Source organism: Micropterus dolomieu, linkage group LG18, assembly GCF_021292245.1.
Source record: "Micropterus dolomieu isolate WLL.071019.BEF.003 ecotype Adirondacks linkage group LG18, ASM2129224v1, whole genome shotgun sequence".
Classification (NCBI taxonomy): domain Eukaryota; kingdom Metazoa; phylum Chordata; class Actinopteri; order Centrarchiformes; family Centrarchidae; genus Micropterus; species Micropterus dolomieu.
The window spans coordinates 3691071-3708486 of NC_060167.1; the positions used below are offsets into that span (position 1 = coordinate 3691071).

The 17416-nt window shown below is 39.3% G+C and overlaps 1 protein-coding gene and 1 long non-coding RNA gene across 2 annotated transcripts in view; both read left to right on the forward strand.

The window, feature by feature from the left end:
• The first annotated feature begins 973 nt into the window (after nt 1-973).
• LOC123987039 lies at nt 974-4096 on the forward strand. The gene is made up of 2 exons (XR_006829054.1): nt 974-1174; nt 2458-4096. It is a non-coding gene; the product is annotated as an uncharacterized LOC123987039 (long non-coding RNA).
• A 4325-nt stretch (nt 4097-8421) lies between these two features.
• The window catches only part of LOC123987035 (butyrophilin-like protein 10), a 44981-nt gene continuing 35986 nt past the window's right edge, over nt 8422-17416 (forward strand). The window contains exons 1-2 of the mRNA XM_046075571.1: nt 8422-8810; nt 12839-13174. Of these exons, the coding sequence (XP_045931527.1) occupies nt 8714-8810; nt 12839-13174 (433 nt within the window). The 5' untranslated portion in view covers nt 8422-8713. The remainder of the gene's footprint in view (nt 8811-12838; nt 13175-17416) is intronic.

The following is a 17416-nucleotide window of genomic DNA, read 5'->3' on the forward strand; positions in this document are numbered from 1 at the left end:
CAAAATAGTTACGTGACACTTGCAAATAGGCCTACAGCTGCCCTAACTATAAATACAGCGTTTCCCACAATGCTTTTCTGATGTATTAACAGCTCCCAAAGTATATTTGGCAACACATTTTAGCATTTTGCAGAGAAACGCAGAGAGAGATGTTTTCTGGTACAGTTTTACATTAAAGAGGGACAGTGAATGCACCAGTGCAGATGTCACTCAGTATCATGTTGTTTTCAATCCTGCTGCTGTGAAAACGGGATCACAGGTGAGTTTGTTAAACGCAGCGACTTTATAAAACGTTCTGCTGATGGGGAAAGTGAGCAGAGACACATACAGAGAGAGAGAGAGAGAGAGAGAGAGAGAGAGAGGCGAAGCAGGCTGGTGTGTTTACAGTAAGAAAGCAGAGGTGATGGTTTGTGTGTAGGAAACACGTGAAGAGACAGGGAGCAGATTCAGTTGGCGAGTAAACACTAAAATAAGATGGAGACTGAAGCAGATTAAATTAAATGAAATAATGAAATAACCTACTAGAAAACAAATATGTCATACACCACAAAGGTGACTATGTTGTAGCACACTAGTTGCCGATGTAGAGATCAGTGACTTATTTCTCCTGATGTGTCTTTAAGGTCGGACTCTTTAAAAGGTCGCCTTTTAAACTGTTGTTTAACTGTTAAACTCTATCACTGCACGCTACACATCACAACAAACGTCAGAAAATAGTGAAATATACCCACGGTGACATCGTTAAATATCTTGTTTTGTTCAATGAAGAGTCCAAAACCCAAAGATATTCATTGTACAGTGATAAGTGGGACTAATAGATGAATAGTTAGTAAAATGTATTTCTCTCTCTTCTGCACACTGTACTGAATGTTTTAGAGGGAAGGAATGAAAACTACGTTTCTAGTGCTCTAACTGTTAATATCTATTCTCTCCGCTGCTGCAGAGCCGTCCATCATGATAGTTGATGTCACAGAGTTTGGGACCCTGCTGCAGTGTGACGTTAGATGTGCTTCTTCAAAACCTACAGTAGAGTGGCAGGACAGTGCTGGAAACAAACTTCCTGCTGAGGAGCCACAGGTCTCAGAAAGAGGAGGCAGCTTCTACATCACCCTCCAAACTACTGTGAAGAAGACCGAAACAAACCTACGATCAATAGTTAACATCACTGTGCCAGGTGAGATTCATCTTAGTGGTTTTATCTTCAAATAGTTTTGCATGTTCATGGTGTTATTTAAATGTTTTAGGAGCGTGGCCGCCTCAGTAGTTGTTTTGTGTAGGTAATAACCAGGGTGCAAACTATGGGGGAGCTTAGTTCCTCTTAATAAGACATCAGCTCTCCTAAAAGCATGATTTGTGATATTGCTGTTAAAATATTAACAGCATGCTTTATCGACGTTAATCTCTATGCGATGCGGCGCGTCAGACTTCATCTAGTCAGAGAGAACGATCACCGACCGTCCACAGCAGACCAGTTCCTCCGCGATCTCCCGCTGCGGTACACTGCACCGCCCCACTTCCTCTCTGGTACAGGGTGTGTGTGTCGCTAGTACGCTCATCCCTCTGGCTGGATGAATATTACGCATGATCCACGCACAGCTGGGGGCTCTCCGCAGCGCCAAGCAACTCTCTAAATTCTTCCCTCTCACGGAGAAAAGAAAGTTCAGGTCGCAAACACAGCGACTGTTGATAATAATAATAATAATAACCTAATTACTATAATTATAAGACAAACATGCCTGATACTTTCACAGTCAGCCCCAGGCCTACATGCTTGCAGCTATTAATGATCAGCAAGAAGCTCAGTCTGTTGTTTTGGAGTTGAGTTCAAATATCCTTTTTAAAGGGTAACTTTAGTAAAAGTAGTGTTTTTGTTAATGGAGTCTGGTGGCTTTGAACAGAACAATATCGGCTGTTTCTGGTTGAACAAAAAGGACCTTACTACAAAAAAAGGTCGATCTCTGTGTGGATCCTTTCCATAATGTTGTCAGACGCTTTTAATAATAATCTGAGCCTGAGTCAGTTTTGTCTTCATTAGTCACACAGACACAAAAACATGGAAAAACAGGTTTAAAGATACTGTAGTTACCCTTAATGTGCAGTTTATTGGCAAATCCGGATGTTTCTAAAGATTTAATTGTAAATACCTACAGCCTTAGAAGAGATCTATGTGAAGCATGTTATGGTCAGTTGTTGGTTAGACTTACACAGTTCAAAATACAGATTCCAATAATCACAGTCTGCAGCCTCCTGAACAGTCAACACCACTGACAGGAGATCAGTGGAGATGAAACAAGTTTCACAAAGGCTGTTTTTATTTCAGTTTTTAATCTCAGGTCTCTGCAGCTCAACAATGTTAACAACTGTTTGATTAAGATCACAAAACATTTCTGAACCCTGTATGTTGCTCTGATTAATTTTATCATCGTATCTCATTTGTATTTTCTCCTCTCTCCATAGACTGTAGAAAGAAGTGGATAAAGACACCACGACGTCACCTGCTGGTTTGTGGACTAACGTTTTGGCTCAAATTTGGCATATTGGCCGTCGCCATCTTGGTTGTTTAGAGGGTTGTTTGGGGAGGCGATGGGGCAGTGGACAAGACGCATGCCTGTGGTGTGAGAGACACAGGTCCGATTCTCCACTGTGACATCCACCACTGTGTCCCTGAACAAGACACACAACCCCTCGTCGCTCCAGAGGCGTGCGACCTCTGACATATATAACAAACTAACAAATGGAAGTCACTTTGGATAAAAGCATCAGCTAAATGTTTACATGTTAGAAACAGAAGTGATCATATTTTCACTCATCAGAAAAGTGTTTACTGAGGTAATAAATCAAGTTGGGTCATTTTCATATAGAGTTCTATACAGTCAGACTTCTTCATGCAGTAACTGGAGTGCTGATCTAGTATTCAGCTTTAAGGAGGGTTCCCTCTTGCCTCTTTCACACTGTTGTTAAAGACATGATAGCACCTAAATAAAAGGAGGAAGCTACATACATATCCCAACATAACAGAGCTTTAAAAAGAGCGACCTGATAAAAGTATTAGAATTTGATCAAATCCAAATATTTATATCCAACAGGTCAGGGGCTAAAACCAAAAAGAACAGATACCCTAAATAATCAGGTGATTTGTTAAATCACCCAGATCTGGTTCTCAGATTAAAATCTGTAACATGGGCTAAATGCAGTAATGTAATTTGTACCTCAACCATGTAGTGCCTTCAAACTTCTACAAAAGCTTGAGCTGTAGTATAAGATAAACCTCTATTAATCCTTTGTAGAGGAAATTCAGGTTAATGTTTGATACTGTTTTCTTTTGGTTAAAAGTTCTACTAGTCTGAATAAGTTGGTAATAATTGAACCCATCTATCCCTATGAGCCCAAAACACAAAGCCTGAAACTTTTTCAGACGCTGCAGGAGGTTTTTTTCTGCAGCTGTTTGTTTGAATGTTTGTGTAACAGGAAAAATAATCAATGAATATTCCTCATTTAGTTTTTTGGTTTCGTCCCCGGTGTGAAACGATCTGTGGGCAGCTAAACGTGGGAGGGGACTGAACTTTTGTTTGTTATTGGAGTTTACTTGTTTTAGAAAGGTATGTAGACTAGCGGACTGGCCCCCAGGAGCACCGGGAGATTTCCTGGTGGCCGTTTTGGCTTCCCGTTAATTGTCTACTTGACCACCAATACAGAAAACGTTTTTACTCCACGCATCAGGCCCGTCTCGAGGCCTTTTCAGACGGGGAGCGACTCTCTGCCTGCGTACTCTCTTGGATCCGCTGGGTCTCTCTAAGCTCCTCATGTGAACAGCGCTCTATCTTCTGTGCGCTACTGAATCGCTGCTGGTTTTATTTTTAGAAAAAAAGGTACATTGCCTAGAAATTATTGAAGGATGGACGTGTTTATTTCTGTTCTGTTTGCGTTGTTGCGTTGGACACCAGAGAGCGAGTCTTCAGTTTTTTGTCGGCTGAAGGAGCTTTTTGGACTTTTGTATTACTGACTCTGATCGTTGAAGCTTATGTTCAGTGAACATGTGAAGTGTTTAATGCTTTTGATATGACTGATGCTTGAAAAATAAAATAATTTAACATTAGAGCAAAATCTGTATATCTTATTCTCTAATAGCTTTTTGTGTCTAGCCTTGTACGTTTGTATATTTCTATGATTGGTTTCTCAGGTGTTTGTGAGGGTGCAGCCACAGCACCTTGAAAACTCAGTGTTCAGACAGGCTACTTGTTGGTCAAATGTTTGTATCTTGTAATGTGAATAACTTTCTTCCCAGGTGAACATAGTGCACAAACCTATACCAAGTTCAGTACCTAGTAGGTGTAGTTTTAACTTTTTTTTTACCAAGCTCATTGAACTTTAAATTAGATATTATGTCCTAAAACACGTCTGTATGGGATCTTTCACTTATCAAAGTTGTGCAGCCTGCAGTTTAATACGTGTTTGAAACAGTTTCAGACGTCACAAGTGAATCCAGGATCTGTGACTGTTCTTCTCTGGACCTCCATGCTGCCATCAGACCTGGTTTCTGTGTTAAATAAGTCTCAATAAAGAAATCCAAGATTTCCAAACCTTTCCATGTCAGATTAAAACCCTTCAGAGCAGTGTAGCTCAGCCCGGGAACCTCTGGGGAATGAATCATCATGCTGGGGATCACAGTACAGGATTATTTCTATTATACTGATGTTTCCTGAACGTTGCTTTCTTCCTACTGAAATATTGAATACTACTCGGTCTCTGTGTCCTCCAGTCAGCTGGAAAAACTCCTTTGGTTAAACTTTACATCACACCGAGTCTGCAGCCTTTGTTTGCTTCGATCAGCTGCTGCTCAGGGCCGGTATTTATCAAGCTTCTCAAAGTGCCATTTTAGTCTTAAGTGCTGAGAATTCATGAAATTTACTCCTACTTTTAAACTTCAGAATAAAAGCAAGTTATCAAATTTCTCAAAGCTAAGGATCACTCTTACTCTCCCAGTTATTTAAGACAGCTCGAGAGGTCTCTCAAGTGGTTAGGAGCTGCCAGTAGGGCTTGTGATGGCACTGTGACAGAGAAATGCACAAATCTTTCAGAAGAGGAAGAATTTTTGAAGAATTTGACGACGCGCAGTTAATAAGACGGGGTAGGACAGTGCAGGCATAAACTATGTCAGCGAGTTGGTCTCATCACTGACTTTACACAAGATAAACTTTTTTATCTTTCATTTATTAGTGTGTAGGCCCATATCGTTATGTATTATTTTGAAAATTCTTTATTGTTAAATGTGTGTTGAATATAAACTCCTCTTAAGAATTTCACCATTCAATCTGAATTTATCTGAGAATATTCTTAAATAAGGAAATCTCTTGAATTGATTGGTCCTTGGCTACATCGTCATCCAAAATCCTGTTTGCGGCACAGCAAAGTGTGGCAAATCAGCTCTAAGACTGACACTTAAGATTTAGTCCTACACTTCACTCAAATTAGGACTATCATGCTTGATAACTTTTAAGCACAGCTTTGAGACAAGATTTATTTTTTACTCTTAAGTCACTTCTTAAATGAAGTGAAGTCTGAAATTTGACTGACTAATTATTTTTTAACAAACCACTGTGTTTTGTTGAGGTCAAACATGTTAAATTAATTTCTTTAAAACATTTTCAAAGCTGATTTATAGATCCCCTAGCTTGTGTTTTAAGTCATATAAAAGTGAGAATAATTATGTCTGAGGTTAAATTCCCTGGTTAAAAATTATATGTTTGTCATTTAAATAGTTTCACTTCGTGATGTGAGATCTCTGTTTCACTGTAAAGTTCATTCTGTGTGTTTTTGCGCTGGAGCCTTCATGTCTCACTTCATTTCCTGTCATCTACTTTCAGCTGTTGAATAAGAGCATCAATGTCTCACAAACATTCCTAATGGTGCTTTTATCATCAGCCTGACTGATAATCAGAGTATTTCAAGATAAATTTTATTTTAACATCTTAAAATCAATTGATATAAACCGTTTTAGACTTCACCAGGTGGTCTGTCCGCACCAGAGTTCGAGTCCAGCGTCAACGCCAACCCAAACGAACCGCACCCTTAATCTCCATTCTCAACAACGTGGCGCCCTCTAGTGCCTTCTAACTAAATGATCTCTCCTTTGTGTCAGATTCAGTAAATCAAGTTCACACCCATTCTTATTTACCTTTACTCTGTGTAGTTTCACTGAGAGCAGAGAGGTATAATGCTGTGTCTGGCACAGGGTTAAGGGGTCAGATTTAGTCCCTCTTACCAAGGAAACAACATGAAGTTGACATCCTTGGCTTCGGAGCCTTCATTTTAAAGCGACACCAATTAAATAAAGACACATGACACAGCTGCATCATCTGTACATTGTTTTGTTACAACCTGCTGCAGTGATCTCTGTCGGAGGAGTAGACCAGCTGACGGCACCACAGAAAGGCTACAGACATCTTCACTTTACAGAAACACGTCTGTCAGAATTATGACATGTAGAAACATCTCGTAGCCATAATAAACATTTCAGCATCTGTTGAAAGCAACAACAGTAACAATTTACACTACAGCTACATGCACTACATAGAAACCCAATAAATATTAATGAGGATTTAGATACTAGTACTTATTTATTAGTTACTAGTAACTATTTCATTCTTACTAAAAGAATTAAAATGTTAGTATATTTTGGAATAAGTACTAGTAACTAAAAAATAGGTCTCTAAATAATCCATACTATTAAACTAAAAATAGTTACTACTAACTATTCGAATAAGTACTAGTAACTATGAATAGGTACTAGTGACTAAATAATAGATACTAGTAAAATGTTAACAGTTACTATTCGAACAGTTACTAGTTACTAATGAAAAGATGATATCTGACCTGCAGAGCCCCATTCATTTCAATGGCAAAAATCTGTGAGTAGTTAGTAACTAAAGAATAAGCACTAGTTTTTAAAGGAATAGTTACCAGTATATAAGAAATTGTTGCTAGTATCTAATGGATTAGTTACTAGTCGCTTTTAAATAGCGAATAAATGGAATAAATGTTAAAACTGCTTGCCATAGGCGTCTTGTCCATTGCGCAATCATCACCCCAGCATAATTAGCAAAATGTAAAGAAAGTAAAAGTACTTTTAGAGTATATGTTCCTTGATAGATGGATAGAATTCATTTATCCCCAATGGGTAATAGTTTTATGGTTTGCATTGGTTTACATAACATACAATTACAGTTACGAAACATACACAACTTACACAAAACACACACGAGGTATGGGCAAGCAAACAAGCATGAGGGAGGTCAAGAGGAATGTAGCGGTCTGGAGTTGAAGGCGTCTCCAAATGAAGATGCACTATATTGCCAATAGTTTTGGGTCACCTGCCTTTACATGCACATGAAGGTTAATAACATCCCATTCTTAATCGGTAGGGATTAATATGGAGCTGGTCAACCCTCTGCAGCTATAACAGCTTCAGCTCTTCTGGGAAGGCAGTCCACAAGGTTTAGGAGTGTGTTCATGGGAATTTGTGACCGTTCTTCTAGAAGCTGTGAGGTCAGACACAGATGTTGGACGAGGAGGCCTGGCTCGCAGTCTCCGCTCTAATTCATCCCAGAGGTGTTCTATCGGGTTGGGGTCAGGACTCTGTGCAGGCCAGTCAAGGGTCCAGCAATTTAAATGTTATTATACACCCACAACAACAGATGGCGCCAAATATCAGCAAAGCACATGCTGCCCTCCTGACTTGAAGTGGGTCACCCTCCCATCAAAACAGAGACACAGCTCGAAGTAGGTCAAGTTCATCAGCTGAGGAGGGGTTGATGCTAATTTTAAGATGATGGTGTTTTTTTCACTGAGATGCACAGAATAATTGCCAATAGAAATACCTGTAGACGGTTTATTTTCATTTCTGTAGCCTAAATATTAGGGTATAATATAATTGTGGGTTAGGGTTCTACTACAACTCATAACAGTGAAGTTACTGAATTTCATTGAAGATGAAAATAAAATTCACCAAAATTATACATATTTCTATGAACTAAGTATTGTAGTATCACAAGCAGGATTATGTGTGAGGTCATTTTGAAGACTCTACAGCATATAACAGTGAAGTTATTGAATTTTTTTTGTATAATAAAATGCTCTAAAATTATGCAAAACTACATTTCTACAAACTAAGAGTAGAATCACAAGCAGGATCAGTGATTTGTGGGGTGATTGTGGAGACAATACAGCCTTTAACAGTCAAGTTACTGAATGTTAAAAATAGGCCTACCTAATATTAGGTATGTAAAAGTATTTTTTCCCCAAACTAAGTGTTGCAGTATAACCAGTAGTATATAATGAGTGTGTAAGGTGATTTTGGGGGCACCACATTGTATAAGTGTGAAATTATTGAATATTTCTGCACTGTGTGTTTTCGGCTATTTATAGACGCACTCGTCTCGCTGCACGTAGAGACCAAAGTTATTTGTTCTGCTCCTTGTCTACTTAACTACGATAGTAAAGAGGCGTTGTTTGTGTTTTAAACACGTTTTGCTTACGAGTTATTGATCCCGGAAGTTCGAATCTGTGAATATATTTCCAACTTTACGTGTTGAAAAGCTTCGTATTGTCACTTTATTCACGACATGTAACTTCAAACATCTCAGCTAACGGTAGCTAATTCAGCTAACTAGCTAACCAACTAGCACTGTGAGGAAAACTTAACGTTTTCGGTAACATGGATGATCTTAAATTGAAGTCGACAGCTCGGGAGCTTCTGTTCTTCTGTTTCTGTCTGCTGACTTTGTCTGGAAAAACACTTGGGCTTCCAAACGGTAAGAAATCTAATGAACACTGATGCTAAAAACAATGAACAGTCACCAGCTAGCTGCCAGCTGTTCACTATATTTGGCTGGGACTGCGAAGTCATCGTGATCTTCTTTACTTTTATTATTCCTCCGTCACGTTTTTTTTAGGCATCTAACGAGTCCCTAAGTTTTATTCAGGATTTTGAATACTTTCTGTTACGTTCCTCGAGATGGGGGCAAAAGAGGACAGGAAGTCAGGATTGTGTACAAACTAATGTATATTTACTCGATACTGACAAAGGAAAACCAACTCAAAACTACTCTCTCAAAAGGAGAGAGCGAGGTGAGACAAAAATAAACACTAAATAAACTCACTAAAGTCCTCTCTCTTCACTGAGGAGGTAACCAGACACTGGTCTGGGCTCACAAAAGCTCTAGGCTGGTGTTCAACCCACTGGTTGCTCACAGGTGGTGATCTGCAGGTAGGAAGGGAAAACAGACCATGCTGTGAAAAAACCAAGCCTTCTTATCCTCCAGCACTGAGTGGTGATCAGGCAAACCTGCAGCCTCTCACTCATGCAGCCGAGGCATTGGGGGGAAGGGCCAGAGAGAGAGAGAAGCAAGACACATCCCAACCCAAACACATGACCCTTCCCAAAATATTAAACGTTTTCAAGGAAAAGGCTTAAAGAGGCAGGGGCATTTAAAGCCTCTCACTCAGGCAGCCGAAGCATTGGGGGGAAGGGCCAGAGAGAGAGAGAAGGAAGACACACCCCAACCCAAACACATGACCCTTAGGGTCGAGGGTCGTAACACTTCCCAAAATATTAAACGTTTTCAAGGAAAAGGCTTAAAGAGGCAGGGGCATTTAAAGCCTCTCACTCATGCAGCCGAGGCATTGGGGGGAAGGGCCAGAGAGAGAGAGAGAAGCAAGACACATCCCAACCCAAACACATGACCCTGAGGGTCGAGGGTCGTAACACTTCCCAAAATATTAAACGTTTTCAAGGAAAAGGCTTAAAGAGGCAGGGGCATTTAAAGCCTCTCACTCATGCAGCCGAGGCATTGGGGGGAAGGGCCAGAGAGAGAGAGAGAAGCAAGACACATCCCAACCCAAACACATGACCCTGAGGGTCGAGGGTCGTAACACTTCCCAAAATATTAAACGTTTTCAAGGAAAAGGCTTAAAGAGGCAGGGGCATTTAAAGCCTCTCACTCATGCAGCCGAGGCATTGGGGGGAAGGGCCAGAGAGAGAGAGAGAAGCAAGACACATCCCAACCCAAACACATGACCCTGAGGGTCGAGGGTCGTAACACTTCCCAAAATATTAAACGTTTTCAAGGAAAAGGCTTAAAGAGGCAGGGGCATTTAAAGCCTCTCACTCATGCAGCCGAGGCATTGGGGGGAAGGGCCAGAGAGAGAGAGAGAAGCAAGACACATCCCAACCCAAACACATGACCCTGAGGGTCGAGGGTCGTAACACTTCCCAAAATATTAAACGTTTTCAAGGAAAAGGCTTAAAGAGGCAGGGGCATTTAAAGCTGAGGCTGAAATGAGGGTTGGTATAAGATAGAAATTTACATATTTAGCTGACGCTTTTATCCAAAGTAACTTACAATTGCTATACATGTCAGAGGTCGCACACTTCTGGAGCAGCTAGGGATTAAGTTTCCTGCTCAGGGACACAATGGTGGATGTCTCACAGTGGGAATTGAACCCAAAGGCAAGCATCTTATCTATGCGCCACCACACCGTGTGATCAATCACATCGCGAGACCAAACCTGTGTCCATTTCAAGAGCATAGCTTTTGCTTCAAAATTTTGGAGGCAAAAAAACTGTTGAACATTTCTGCACTAATTTATTGAAGGCATTCTGTGTTGTTTTTCAGATTTGTTTCTCAACTTTCTCATGTATTATCATCCCCTTCTGAGTCATCACACATGCAGGTTTTAATTTCCCCTTGTTGGCAGAGGTGAATTGTTCAGCAATTCCCACTGCTAAAAATAACGCGGGAGAAATGAAAACATGGTGGGGCATCTGCTGGAACTGTGACATCAGGAGAAAAAACTCATCACATGCACATTACATCACATGTCACATGTCAATCTCAGCACATCTTATTGGATGTTGGCATTGTCCCACACACTACCTGCATTCTGAGCCTCCCAGGGGCCCTAAGCATAATTTTGCTTATAATACTGATTTCTTTTTTTTTTAATTTATTATTATTTTTTAATCAATTAATTATTTTATTTTTTGTCTATTAACACGCACACGCTTACTGTTTTATTTATTTTATTTAAATTTTTAATATATTTTTATTTTTTTAACACACGCTTACTGTTTTATTTATTTTATTAAAATTTTTAACATATTTTTATTTTTTTAACACACACACTTACCGTTTTTGTAATTTATTTTATTTTTAATATATTTTATTTTAACACACACACACACACTTACCGTTTTATTTATTTTATTTTAATTTTCAATATATTGTTTTATTTTTTTAACACAAAAACACATACGCTTTGATTACTTTACGCTTTAATTACTTGTTTTATGAAATGTATGGGGTAGATTGTTCTTATGTTGTATGATGCTTTGGCAATATTGTTACACATTCATGCCAATAAAGCGAATTTGAATTTGACAGTCTGAGAGTTGCGCTGCGCAGCTGGGGTAGCAAGACAGACCGACAGAGATTGATTCGCTGCATCTGTGCATTGATCTAACAGTACTGTTATTTGCTTCCATCAAAGTTTGGGAGGAGAGAACATGTTTACCTTCCTCATCATCCTCTCATCAAATTGTAAACATTAACACTCGGTTTCTTTAGAGCTGGACTCTATCAAAGCTGCTGAAGTTGAAGTGTTGTCGGTCTGAGATCCTACCAGCGCAGCAATAATGCAATGCACAGCAGAGTATGGGAAGGTGGACTTAAAAATGATTGTGAATTCTCGTTAAATGATGACGTGAGTCTCTTAATATTACAACTTTTTCTCGTTATGTCACAGAACACAGATATGTGTTCAGATATCGGATCTGCTGAAGTTAACGTGTGTGTGGACGGACAAACTTTTTAGAGGCGATGGCCACTACAATAACGTAATTCACATCAGAGTACAGGGCTTGCAGACTTAAAAATATTGTGAATTCTCATTAAATGGTGACGTTAGTCTGGTAATGATACTTTTTCTGAACATGTCAGAGAACACAGATATGTGGGAAAGATTCTGAATGTGCAGAAAGTTTTGAACATGAGCAGTAAACCTGCTAAAACACAAGAGCTATAAAAGTCCAGGGATTAAAAAATTACTTAATATATCATTGAAGTGAAAAGGTGCCACGTGTATATTAAAAGTGGCCATTTCCCTGAACAAAGACAAGAGGAGGCAGAGCGTGTGTGTTGACTCAGCAAGGATTTTATTAAATTAGAAAAGTTGATTGACGGGAGAAAACATTTAAAAGCAACAGCTACAGAATGCCTGAAAGCCTTCCTGCATTATATTCTATTAATTTATAACAGTTTGAACTGGCACCATCCGCCTGAATATTGTGTTTCCCTTTATATAGATAAGGACACTAAAAAGGACCATAAATTGGTGCTCAAATTTTCCCCAGAATGCAGGAAATTAGGTCTTTAATGCCTAAAATTTCCTGGGAGGGGGGACCCCTGGACCCTTCTCTTCATTTGTCCCCTCCACCATTGAAACTACATCTGTGCTCTTGAATTACAGGAAAATTACCCCATAAATTTACCACAATACAAGAAAACCGTCTCTCAATGTAGGTTATGATGTGGAGGCTGATCACACTTCTTCATTATTTACCATGGTTATTAACTTGGCTGTTCATCTAGAATGTTAAAATTGTGAGTTTGGCTGCTGAACGTTTTAAACAATTCCCTGAGGACTGAGGGTTGATAACTCAACCCCTGCGGAGGACTTTTTAGGACTGGGCATGTGGGGTGGGTTTCCCCAGTTTCAAACCTCGCCGAGGCCATTGCTCTCTGCTTGACCATGATGACTAAAAATAATCTTCTTCTTTCAGGGTCGGGTGTCGTCAGAGTGGTTGTGAAAGAAGGGAGTGACGCCTTTTTACCCTGTTCACTCAGCACCAAGGAGAACGTTGAGTCAGAACTCTTTGACTGGAAGAAAGATGGTCGGAAGGAGATTTTCTTTTATGTTGGAGGCCTTCATTACAACAATGGCCGTCCAGGTCAAGATCAGCAGTTCAAAGGTCGCGTCTCACATTTTCAAGACGATCTGAAGTACGGCAACGCCTCCATCATCATCAGAAAAACAAAGGTGACCGACAGTGGAGACTACACCTGTGATTTTCCACGTCTTCAGCCAAGACAAATATCCCACATTAAGCTTGTTGTAGGTGAGTTTGGTTTGACTCCAGCTGTTCTGACAATAAGTAACTAATTACCGTTATATCAGCTATTTATTATGTGAGAATCGCAGACCGTTGTTAGACAGGCAATAATTACATTTATAACCGTATCGGTCCGAATATAAGATGATCCTGATTAAAAGACTCATTTTTGGAAAAATACTTTCTGAAGATCAAAGCTTATTTTTATAAAGAAAATAATTTTATTTGAAAATTTTTTTTTATAAAAAGACATTGAATAAAATAAGTGAGTTTAAAAAAAAAAAAAACGTCTTATTTTCAGACCGATACAGTAATTTTATAATAAAAGTCTGCAACATCTGAACTTTATCAAGATGTTGATAAAGGGGTGGTGATGGTGCAGTGGATAAGATGCATGCCTTTGGTGTGAGAGACCCGGGTTCAACTCAAGTAGTAAAAACATGCCCGCTAAACCCTCCCCAGCCTGCTCAGCAGAAAATACAGATATATATTTTATACCGGAATTCTGCAGGACGGCTAGCTGCTAGAATGTATCACTGACACAGTTATGGGCGCACATGCTTTAAAGACCCTGTTTCATATTTTATAACACGTTTATTTTACTTTAGTGTAACAGAAAATATTGGACAGTAAAACAATAACAATATTTATCGCAATATTTTTTTTTTCAATAACAATATAGCAAGGATGTATTTACTGACACCTGACAAGATATTTTTATATATATATATATATATATAATATAAAGTATGTCTTCTTAGTAACGTCATACAAAATAGAGACATCTGCCCGCCACCCTCCTGTAGCTCAGGTAGTTTCAGCATGTAATGCACTTAGTATCAAAAAATGACTTGCGATCCTTTCCTCCTCTTCCTCCAATAGGTCTATAAGAAACTAAAATCAGTGACATGCTTGTTGTCCTGTCGCCTGACCGCATGAACTTCAAAGTCTGCACATCGGGTCAGAACTGAGCCTCTGCTTCTGGTTACTGCTCTGCATCTGATCTCAGGTGACTAACACAATTGCTGCTGTTGGATTCTCTAACCACATTTGAGTTTTCTTGTAAACAAACAAAATGTATGTTTACATTCAGTGTTACTCACAAATATGCATTAAATTAATGTTCCTCATGAAACATTTGCAAAAAAATTTGCGGTCTGTAAGACAGAAGGGGATTTCTGGGGAGGCCTAAAGGGGTCCTCCAGCAAAATGACTTCGTATTGTAAGATCATATTCGTTGACAGGAGGTCTAGAGGCACATAACTGCATGAGTCATAAGTTGAGTTACGTGTAGAACTAAGTTTAATGATTGACTTTTAAAGATGCCAGTGTGCAGATTTTGTCTTTGGCAGCTGTTTCCTTCTGTCTTCAGTCAGCAAGCCCAGCTGTCTTCTGCCTGTAGCTTCTTATTTACAGCACAGTAAAGTGTGATATCGATCTTCTATTAAGCTGAATCTCTGCAACAGAGCGAATAAATTGACAAATGACTCCATTACTTGGCTTATAACATGTGACTTGTTCATAACATCACCCATCCACTGTGTCTTTCAGACTTCACCTTCAGAGACCGATCAGGAGAAATCTCAGGTGAGTGTCACTCTGTAATGTGTGCTACAACTCTGTAGGCCTCAGGATCATTCAGAAAGTTTGATGTAGAACCTTCATGTTGATTAAACAGATGTACAGCAGGTTTAGGCAGAAGATGAACAAAACAAATTCATACATTTAATAATTATGATCATGTTCTAATTTTGAGATAAAATATTTGTTGATCAGATCTACAGTACTGTGCAACAGTTTTAGGCTGGTGTGGGATAATGCTGTAAAGTAGTGCTTTCAAAAATAGACATTAAGGCTGAACGATTTTGGGAAATAATCTAATTGCGAATTTATTTATTTTTAAACCAATATTGTGATTTAATATGCAATAAATTTTTAAGCTCTTTACCTTCAGTATGATTCAAAACGGACAAGCAGTAAATTAGTGTATAGTGTGACCAACACAATATTAGATAGATTAAACATACACTGTTCTTTCTTGTAGGCCAGGCTAGAGCCCTGCATCGGCCCAAAACTCCGGTCCTAACCCGGCCCGGCCCGATAACATCTGCAATTTTTCCGCCCGAGCCCGAACCCGAGCCCAACATCAATTTCACGCTGGGACTCGACGGCCAGGCCTGTGTTATGATGACCTATGTGATGCATGAATAATTATTATGAGTGGAGAAGAAAAATCAAATTTTAATAATATGAGAAAGATGATTTGAGTCAAGTCATGGCATTAAATAATATGATATAATATATCATCAGGTCGGCCTACAGACCACTAGAAAAACAAAGTTGTTATACAGTAAGTGCTCAATATAAAACCCACAGTTCAACCACCGATTAATGATTCCTTAACTCAGTTCAAATCTCCCAGAGAGTCCATCTTTCTGTATAAGCAAACAAAAAATACTCAGGTTGAGGTTCAATTCAAAAGTTGGCCAACGAAAATAAAACCAAGTGACGCCTCTCGTGTTTAATACACAAGCTTAGTAATTCGCCGACAACACCGGAGTTCCTCCCCCGCAGCCTCCGATGCTGGTACTGGCTGTAACTCAGACTGAGCCTCTTTCGGACCCGTGCGTTTGGTTTGAAACGCCGTTTCACAGATATTTCCTGAGCTGGTTGGTGGCCGTGTGTGTGACGCAGGCGTCGATCGCCACAATACGCTTACCTTACTACACGTGTCTTTCTGTTGTGCGTTGTTTCTGTCCGTCAAAGCGGCGGAACGGATGGCCCGACGATTTCACCACCACCAAGAGTGGCGGCTGCTGCTTTCATTCCCTGTGTGACACTAAAGTTTCTGTATTGTCAGCTTCTGTAAAGCTTTAACGCCGCTGTACAACAAAGAGTCAAGCTGCAGCGTAACGTGCTACAGACATGCTCTCAAGTCTTGCTGGTACCTTATACATCAATAGACAAATAGAGGAAATGGCATAATAAACACAACATATTACCCAACAGTAGTTTTAAAAGACAACAATATCATACTTTAATAATATAGATGTTAACTAACATATTATAAAATTTCTAGAAAAAGGGAAAAAGTCACCACCATAAATGTTAAAATCTCCACATTATTATATACATGCAAAAAAACACATCAAGGTCTCAAAACTAGTAGGCTACTGAATCTTTAACGACAGATGAGGAATCGGTGGTGCACTTGGACACGTGCTGTGTCCTTTAGAAACTCTTGCAGTGAAATATCACCCAGCTCTAAGGTCACTAAGTTGTAGCACACATTGCAAATAAGTGACGTCATAATCAAGACTCTCCACTAGTTTCTCCTGATGTGTCTTTAAGGTCGGACTCTGTGGGTCACGATGTAAACGGCACATCAGCCTTTTAAACTGTTGGTGAAACTGTGTTCAGTCAGACTCTAGCACTGCAGTCCTCTTAAGTGATTGTGCCTCCAAAATAAAAGCGCGTTTTCGAGTTTATTGAGAGCTTTTACTTTGAAAAGTTCTGCAGGACGTTCAAAAGAGTCTCTGGCTTGCTTGACCCACCTCTGAAAAAGCAGGCAAGTAGACGTGTGATTGGATTCCCCTGAATTTCCTCAGGGAGATGAAAATAAGCGTCCAGAGGTTTATGAATGCGGGTAAACGCCAGGACACGCACACACACACTGCAGCACATGCTTTATTGTGAGCATGTGCAAAAGTGTCCTTTATAATCAGTTTGTTTAACAAGGGAGAAAAAATGTAGAACGTTGGGATCAATCATATAACTCTCCCTCCCACACGAGTCTCCCAGGATTTGAAATAATTTGATTATATTCGGGCTGCCATGTAACGGCTTATTTGCCGTTATTTTTTTTTTCAATAACAATATAGCAAATTTTCAATAAATGTTTGTTATACACTTCATATCATACACAAATTAGGACTTAATTTTTTTATTAAGATGTTTATTTTGTTGAGGAAAAAAGGACTGAATAAAGCTTTTTCTTCAACTTTCACTGAGGAGCAAAAATAAGCCTTTAAACTCGAAATAAAAGAAATTAAAGAAATAACGATTTGATACTTATCGTGATAATTATCGATATCGAAAGATATGAAACTTTTTATCGTAACATTTTTAGCCATTTCATCCAGCCCTAATTGTCGACACATCAGACAACAGATTTCATGTGACGTCATTTCACATGTTAAAATTGAGTTTGTCCAAACGTCTTCACTGTATCTGAGCTTCTGTCATGAT